The sequence below is a fragment of the Fukomys damarensis genome, unplaced genomic scaffold (assembly GCF_012274545.1).
Source record: "Fukomys damarensis isolate Sample0158 unplaced genomic scaffold, DMR_v1.0_HiC HiC_scaffold_36, whole genome shotgun sequence".
NCBI classification, from domain to species: domain Eukaryota; kingdom Metazoa; phylum Chordata; class Mammalia; order Rodentia; family Bathyergidae; genus Fukomys; species Fukomys damarensis.
In genome coordinates this window covers 42,674,342-42,682,996 of record NW_022900948.1, presented here as the reverse complement: position 1 = coordinate 42,682,996, position 8,655 = coordinate 42,674,342, and the positions used below count along the sequence as shown (strand labels likewise).

The 8,655-nt window shown below is 54.4% G+C and overlaps 1 protein-coding gene across 1 annotated transcript in view; it reads left to right on the top strand.

The window, feature by feature from the left end:
• Eng (endoglin) overlaps positions 1-8,655 on the top strand; it is a 30,287-nt gene that overhangs the window by 20,400 nt on the left and 1,232 nt on the right. The window contains exons 6-14 of the mRNA XM_019205939.2: positions 171-320; positions 638-809; positions 976-1,118; positions 5,121-5,258; positions 5,373-5,411; positions 5,994-6,110; positions 6,412-6,663; positions 7,427-7,481; positions 8,470-8,573. Coding sequence (XP_019061484.1) covers positions 171-320; positions 638-809; positions 976-1,118; positions 5,121-5,258; positions 5,373-5,411; positions 5,994-6,110; positions 6,412-6,663; positions 7,427-7,481; positions 8,470-8,573 — 1,170 coding nt within the window. The remainder of the gene's footprint in view (positions 1-170; positions 321-637; positions 810-975; positions 1,119-5,120; positions 5,259-5,372; positions 5,412-5,993; positions 6,111-6,411; positions 6,664-7,426; positions 7,482-8,469; positions 8,574-8,655) is intronic.

Genomic DNA, 8,655 nt, shown 5'->3' with positions numbered 1-8,655 from the left:
CTCCCACTCGTGCCCCGCCCCCAAGGACCTCTGTCGACCACGCCCGTCCCGTAGGCCACACCCCACACCGCGGTGAGAGCGCAGCCACCGCCCACCCTGGGCCAGGCCGATTGCTCCTCCCAGCCCGTCCCTGTCCGACCCCACCAAGCCCGAGTTCCTGCCCGCGCTGACCCGCCCACCTGCCTCCTCACAGGCCCCGGACAGTGACCTTGAAGGTGGAACTGAGCTGCACGGTCGGGGATCCCGACGCGGTGCTCATCCTGCAGACTCCGCCTTACGTGTCCTGGATCATCGATGCCAACCACAACGTGCAGGTCTGGGTGAGTGTGGCACCGGCCAGCAGACAGCCCAGACCCCCCATCAGGCCACCCGCCGGCTCCAGACCGCTGGCCTGAGTCCTTCCGTCCCCAGCGCTTTGGGTCCACCACCTCCTCCAGACCTCCACTCAGCGGCCACCTCCTCCAGGCAGGCTTCCCTGATCCGACAGGGAGCCCCTAAACCCAGCCTTGAGGGTCAGGACCAGCCCTGGGAGGCGACCCCTGTGCGGAGTTGAAGGACGGTCAGGAGCCGGGAGATGAGGGCAGATGGGCAGGTGGGGGGAGTGCGTGAGACCCCTGCTCTGCCGCCCTGCCTGTAGACCACTGGTGGATACTCCTTCAAAATCTTCCCCGAGAAGCACATTCCTGGCACTGCGCTCCCCGAGACCCCACAAGGCCTGCTGGGAAAGGCCCGCACGCTCAACGCCAGCATCGTGGCTTCCTTTGTGGACCTTCCTCTGGCCAGTGACGTCTCCCTGCGGGCCAGCTGCGGTGAGCCCCAGCCCCTTCCCCTGCCACCCTCTTCTCCCCTGAACTTGTCACACCATACTGTGAGCTTGGGCAAATGTCACCAGCCACCCCGAGCCTCACTGTCCTGTGTGCAAGCACGAGAGCTTGGTGCCCAGTGCGCTGTGGGCACTCAGTGACTGTCCCACAGGCAGTGGGCTACAGACCTCGCCTGCGCCGGTCCCCACCGCCCCGCCCAAGGAGAACTGCAGCCTGCACCTGCTGCTGTCCATGATCCAGCCCGTGTGCGCCAACGGCGTCATGACACTGGTCCTCCTTAAGGATCACGTGAAGGTAAGAGTGCCTGCCCCTGTGCCCGTGCCCATGGGGACAGCAGCTCCTGCCACAGCCTGGGAGTACTGGCTCCTAACCTGGGCAGGGGGTGGAGTCCCAATCCACCACAAGCCTCCATTTTCCCAGTTGTCCAGTGTAGTTGGTGATGGTGCCTCCCACGCGGTGAGAATTAAGTGAGATCTGACAGGCTGGGCACATGGCATGGTCTAAGTACTAAATGCCAAATGTCACACTAAATGCTCAGTAAATGGTGACGGTTCTCTGCATTTGCCATCAATCCCAAATGCTGGCTGTACTGGGTGTTAGCTTAACAGAAGATCTTCACAAGTGGTCTCTGCCTGATGGATGGATGAATGTATTTATTTATTTTTTTTTAAATACATGCCTTAGCTGGGCGTGGTGGCTCATGCCTGTAATCCCAGCACTCGGGAGGCTGAGGCAGGAGGATCACTGTGAGTTCGAGACCAGCCTGGGCTACACAATGAGTTCCAGGTCAGTCTCAACTATACAGTGAGACCCTGTCTCAAAAAAAAACAAAAATAAATAAATAAATAAATAAATAAATAAAAATAAAAATAAAAAATACATGCCTTTAAAATATGCAAGAATTAGAAGAAAATCTTGACCTTGCATGGAGTTTTAGGACTTGGAAGTCTGAGGCAGAGGATCACTGTGAGTCCAAGGCCAGCCTGGGCTACATAGTGAATTCAAAGCCAGACTACACTGTGAAACCCATCTAAAAAAAAGAAAAAAAAATCATTATCTCTCCACCTGAACACAATGGATGCTAACATTTTTTAACATTTTTAAAAATTTGTATTCATGTACTAAATAAATTTAACATACAGATAAAGATATAGCAAGTAACAGGCAAATACAAACATTATGAGGATTTCAGGTACTTTTTAAAAAATTAATTCTTGTTCACTAAGAAAATACTGTTAGTAGGCAGGGTGTGGTGGCACACGCCTGTAATCCCAGCACTTGGGAGGCTGAGGCAGGAGGATCACTGTGAGTTGAGTCCAGCCTGGGCGACACAGTGAGTTCCAGGTCAGTCTCAACTACATAGTGAGACCCTGTCTCAAAAAACAAAACAAAACAAAAAAGAAAGAAAGAAAGAAAATACTGTTACTTTTCCAAAATATAGAACTGGATCCCAACAAAACAATTTCATAAAATAAGGCACAGTGTTTCCTGGGGTCCAGTTCACACAGGTTAGTTAATACAGTATAAGATCACATTATTCTATTACGTCCAGGGGGTAAAGGGGAAGTACTAGAATTGAAGTAGCTTAAATATTCTTTTTAGAGAATTTACCGTTCCAAGGTAATATATAAATTTGATACAATAAACTCCATAGAAAAAAAAGTAACTGTGTGGGCCCAGGATTTAGCTCAGTGGTGCCACCACCTGCCTCGCAAGTGCAAGGTCCCAGCTTTGATCCCTGGTACCAAAAAAAAAGAAAAGAAAGAAAACTGTTGAATCATAGCACTGAATTATATTCATTTGTCTCCCACTATTTCACTTACCTATTTGTGAGGAATTTGACATCTGTACTGAATATCATATCATTAATAATAAGCACATATTACCCCATTATGTTGACAGGCTGTAATTAACTTCTCCCCCTTGTTAGACTTTTAACTTGTTTCTCATCCGGTAATATTATAATATGCGGGAAGTGTCCTTGTGGATGAAACTTTTCTTTACAAGGCTATTTTCTCGGGACCGATTTCCACATGAGTGGGGTGCTGGCCAGAGCCCACGAGGCTTTGACACACACTGCCAATGAGCCTTCCCAAAAAACATTTGACTTTCAGCTTCTCTCTCTCCAGACTAATGAAAAGCAAGCGCGTACAAACAAAAGAAGTTTTGCCAGTGTGGGAGATGGAACGTGGAGTTCTAGCCTCCATTTATAATTCCTTTTTTGTTTTGTCCTTCACAGAACTAGAGATGAAAGCCCAGGCCGAAAGCACACTCACAAGTACTGTACCACTGAGCTACACCCAGCCCTTAAATTTAGAATTCTTTTGTTAGCAGTAAGAGTATGTGTAGCTCTGTGTGAGTCATAATAACTTGTCTCTTTATTGCTGGGGTTTGGTATTTTTCTTGATAATTTTATAGGCTTTTTTACATCGAAAAGTGTGGCCCATAAAAATTTTTGGCCCTTGCTGGGCATGGTAGCTCATGCCTTTAATCCCAGCACTCAGGGAGGCTGAGGCAGGAGGATTGCAAATTCAAGCCCAGCCTAGGCAACACAGTGACTTAGTGAGACCCTATCTCAAAATTTAAAAAATAAAAGTGGCTGGGGATATAGTTCGGTGTGAAGGGCCTGGGTTCAACCCCCAGTCCCCTCCCAGAAAACATTGGCCCTGTTTCTTTTCTACTGATTTGTTGTGGTTCTTTACAGTTTAGCTGCAGTAGATTTTTTTTCCCCAGTGCTGAGGATCGAACTCAGGGCCTGACACACACTGAATGTGCATTTTACCACTCCCCATCCCCACTAAAGTGGTTGTTAACTTTTGGACGTTTAAAAATCTTTGGGGGTCTTGGGTGTAGCCTGCTGGTACAGGGCTTGTGTTTGGTCCCTAGAAGCAATAAAAAAGTGGGGCATCCAGCTACTGTCCAGCTGCTGCCCATCTTCCACTCTCTGATTTCCTCTGAGGCCAGAAATCTCTCTGCAGAGCGTTGATGAATCACCATGCCCTCTCTGGATATTCAGAAGTGATGCTGAATTCTGTGACTAAGGCTACATGGCAGCTTTGGCTTTGAGGCTCCGGCCCAAATGAAGCCCCACCTGTCTGCGGTCCTTCTCCTGCTCCTCTCTGGCATCTGTCTGTCCCAGTGGGTGTCTGGGAGGAGGAGGAGGTGGCCGGTGACCAGTGCTGGTCGCTGTGCTGCTGCCCAGTCCCAGGAAAGCGGCATCCCCTGTCAGTGCCTCTTGTTGACACTTTCCAGAGCTCTCCACCTTCTACCCCAGCGCTTAAGAACTTCCTTACCCAGTGCACCAAAACTTGGGCATGTAATCCCAGCACTCAGGAGGCTGAGGCAGGAGGCTCACCAAGCATTCGAGGCCAGCCTGGGCTACAAACAAAACAAAGATACAAATCTGCACACTTTCTCTAAGCATGTACATCTGTATGGAAGAAAATGGTCCTTACAGATTCACCCCAGCCCAGAGCCTACCACCCACCCTCTCAATGTGCAGAGGCCCACACACCGCCACAGCTTCCCCCAGAGCCATTTTTATTTGGAGGGCGGATGTTGGCTAAGGAGGCCCGATCAGCATAGGCGTCAGGGATGTGCTAGGGATACGGGGCACAGAAGCCGTCAGGGCACACCCTAGAGGGCGGGGGTTAACAGGCCTCGGGAGGGACCTCCAGCCTCCCACTCAACTCTGAGATTCTCTGCTCCTAAGGAAGTGACTGAGAAATTCTAGGATTCGATTCTTCCAGGTCGTGGTCGCTTCGGCAGCACATACACTAAAATCGGAACCATTCTTCCGGGAGAGGTTGGCCAACCGTGGCCTGGTGCTGGCTTTTGTAAATAAAGTTTTATTGGGACACAGCCACACTCGTTCATTTGCATATCACCCATGGCTCCTTTCAGGCTGTGACAACAAAGTTAAGTCATTACCACAGAGACCACATGGTCCTTCGGGCCTAAACTAGTGGCTGTCTGGCTCTTTATAAGTTTGCCCACTTCTAGATCTGGGATTGGATTGTGCTGTGGGCTGGGCCTGAGCCTTGGCTGTGAGTGAGGATTATAGGTGGAACTTGAATGACTGTTTTGGGTTTTACTGGTTCTAGATTTCTTTTAATCCACATATTAGAAAACAAGCACTAAGCGGCAAGTCACACTCATGAGGTCAGCGAATGCTGAGGGCAAGCACAGAGCAAGTGTTTTCAGTTGTGTGGGGTGATGCAGGTGCACAAAACAGGACGGAGAATGATGACAGGTCCCGGGAGCCCCCTCCTCCTGACGGTGCCCTCCCTGACCCAGGCTCTGCAGTGTGACATCACCAGCCTGACCTTCTGGGACCCCATGTGCCAGGCTAAGGACAGCAATGACCAGCTGGTCTTGCGCAGCGACTATTCCAGCTGCGGCATGGAAAGGACAGCACACGTGGTCAGCAATGAGGTAAGGGCCCGGCGAGAAGGGTGTCAGGACCGGCTCCGTTGGTGTCCCTGTCACTGCCTCCCCGGTCCTGTGGGCCCTTCTGCCTCTGACCAGCTAATTTCTCTGTCCCCACAGGTGGTCGTCAGTATCCTGTCGGACTCAGCACCACTGAGGGTGAGAGGGCTCGTCACCGTGTACCCACCCTCTCCAGGCGCCGGGGTCGGGGAGGAAGCGGGCTTCAGAAAACTCAGGCTTTGGCCAAGCGTGTTGGTGCCCATTCCTATAATCCTAGTAGTCGGGAGGCTGAGGCAGGAAGATTGGATCGCTGTGAGGCCAGCCTGGGCTACACAGTGAGTTCAAGGCCAGTCTAGAATACATAGGGAGACCCAGTCTCACAAAAAGAAAAAGGCGGGGAGGGGAGAGGAGAGGAGCGGCGGAGTGAGTTGAAAGAAAAGCGGGAAGAAAAGAAAACTCAGACCTTGGCCCTGGAGAGCCCGTCTCCCGTGTGCCTCAGTCTCCCCTCTACAGTGCTTTCAAGGGTCAGAGTCACACTGGCTGTGCGGCTGTGGGCAGATCCCTTCACCCTCCTGGACCTTTGTCACTGAGATGTCACATGGAAAGCCAGGTGTCAGTGTGTCCTTTTTAAAAGGATGAGGATGAAGGCAGGGCCACTCCAGCCCACGACTCCTGCTGCCACCCACCCTCCACTTCCTGGCTGGTGCAGCCCACCCTGACAGCCACCCCACCCCTCTGCAGAAGAAGGTGCACTGCTCCAACATGGACGGCCTCTCCTTCCAGCTGGGCCTCTACCTCAGCCCACACTTCCTCCAGGCCTCCAGCGCCATGGAGCTGGGCCAGCAGGGCTTCGTACAGGTAAGGATGCCCCGCCCCAGTCCCTTTGCACCTGACCTTCCGCCACTGCTGCAGAAAAGATGAGGACACAACTTCCCGAGGGGAGGGGAGGATGCCTGGGGCAGGAACAGTCAGGGACGGCATTGCTCCGGGACACTGAAAAGAATGTCACCCTCCCCGCTTCCTGTGTGTTCCAGGCCAGCTCCTCTGTCCTCCCACTGTGAGGGCCCAGGGATGGGGACTCTCCGCTAGCTCGGGACAGCAGAGGGCAGAGCTCCAGAGTAGCTGCCCATGCCTGGTCCCCTTGCGCCTCCCTGTACAGGTGACCATGTCCCCATCCACTCCCGACATCACGTTCCTGCTGGAAAGCTGTCACCTGGACTTGGGGCCTGAGGTGGACACTGTGGAACTCATCCAGGGCCAGGCAGCCAAGAGCAGCTGCGTGAGCCTGCTGCCCCCCAGCCCTGACGGTGCCCCTCGCTTCAGCTTCCTCCTCCGTGTCTACAGGGTGCCCATACCCACCGCCGGCACCCTCAGCTGCACTGTGACCCTGAAACCCAGGGACTTGCCCCAGGTGAGGGGGGCCTGAGCCCGGCCTGGCTTCAGGGGTGGCTCCTGGGTCTCTGGTTTGCAGGCAGGGAAGTGGCAGTCCAGGAGCAGGGGGGGCCAGCCGGCAAGGGGCACTCACTGCCACCTACAGCCTCTGGTGGGATTGCCGCGTACACCGGCCCATCCATCACCCCCGCCATCAGTACTTCCACCGTCCCAGCCTGTCATCCACCCATCCACCCACCTACCCGTGCGGCCTGGTCTCCAGCGTCATCTCATTGAACAGGGGACGTTAAGGAAGAAGAACGCAACATCCCAATTTTCTGCGTTTGCTGGTGTCAAAGCCTTGCTGTCCAGCACATCCCCATGGTCAGGCCCTCAGTGCTGGACACAGATGAGGTCATCCCAGGTCTTTGCACACAGACAACTCCTCAGGATCCACAACCTCTCTGGGTGTATGAGGGTAGGGAAGGCATCTGGCCCCGAGTGGCCTCCCTCTCTACTCCATGAGGCTGGGCGTTCAGGCTGGCCTGGCTCGTGGGTCCATCTGCACCAGAGTAAGTGTTCACCGGTGCCCGGCCCTCTTGGAACTCACAGGAATCCCTGTGGCAGCCAAGTCCACTGAGGCCAGCCCCCAGCAAGGTCCTTGGGAGCCCCCCACAGGCTCCCAGCTAGAAAGTGGTAGGGTGGGACCCACAGCCAAAGCTCCAGGCCAGCACCAGAGCCAGGGAGACCTGGACGCTGCCTCCGGGTTCTGCCACAGCCCGCTCGGCTCTCTTCCTCTCCAGGAAGTGCACAGGACCGTCTCCACACGAGTGAATATCGTCAGCCCCGACCTGTCCGGTGAGTTCCCCCAGCCCTGCACCGCGGCAGAAGGGCTTTCCAGGGTTCCAGCACTGGGCTGCACCTGAAGGGTGGAGGCTGGCCCTGACCACGAGGAGGAGGCATCCCAGGCCTTGGCTCCCTGTCCAGTGGTCTTCTCCACCCGCTGGTGGCTGCGTGACCTTGCTGGGGGTGGGGCCTCCCGGGTGGAACATAATGTGCAATGGTGGCCTTGCGTTCTTCGAGGGCCCTGCGTGGAGGATGCTACTCAGCCCAGCAACCTCTGGCCTCATTAGCTCCCCCAGGCCCAGGCCCACAGACACAAGGGTCTCTGAGGTTGGTGGCAGAAGCAAGGGTGCCTGCCCCTGGCCAGGATCTGAAAGCAGATGGGACGTGGGCGACCACAGGGGAGGTCCCTACCCAGGCTCACTGGGAGGCTGGACTGTGAAGGGAAGGAGTCTAGAGCCTGCTATCCCCGCTCCCTACACGCATCTTAGTGCTGATTTTGGAGGGTGTGATTGCCCATTTGCAAAAGGAAGAGACTGAGGTCCGGAGAAGTGAGGTCAGTGACAGATGGAACAAGCACAGAAACCCTGCTCCTGGGTGGATGTGGTGGTGCACGGCCATAATCCCAGCACTTGGGAAGCTGGGGCAGGAGGATCTCAGGGAGTTGGAGGCCAGCCTGGGCAACATAGGGAGTTCAAGGTGAACTATATAGTGATACGTGTCTCAAAAATCACAAATATTTAAAAATAAGTAAATAAATAAATGCAGCCGGGCGTGGTGGATCATGCCTGTAATCCCAGCACTCAGGAGGCCGAGGCAGGAGGATCACTGAGTTTGAGACCAACCTGGGCTACATAGTGAGTTCCAGGTCAGTCTCAACTACATAGTGAGACCCTGTCTCAGAAAAACCAAAAATAAATGCCAACCTTGCTCCTGGCCACCCCGACAGCAGGGGCAGCGTGCGGCAGCGGCACTGACACTCTGCCCTCCCCGGCTGGCACAGGTAAAGGCCTCGTCCTGCCCGCCGTGCTGGGCATCACCTTTGGTGCCTTCCTCATTGGGGCCCTGCTCACCGCTGCGCTCTGGTTCATCTACTCCCACACCCGTGAGTATCCAGGCCCCTCACAGTGAGTGCTCAGGGTCCCCTGCTGCCACCGGGGAGCCTGGTGAAGCCTGAGGGGTGGGGAAC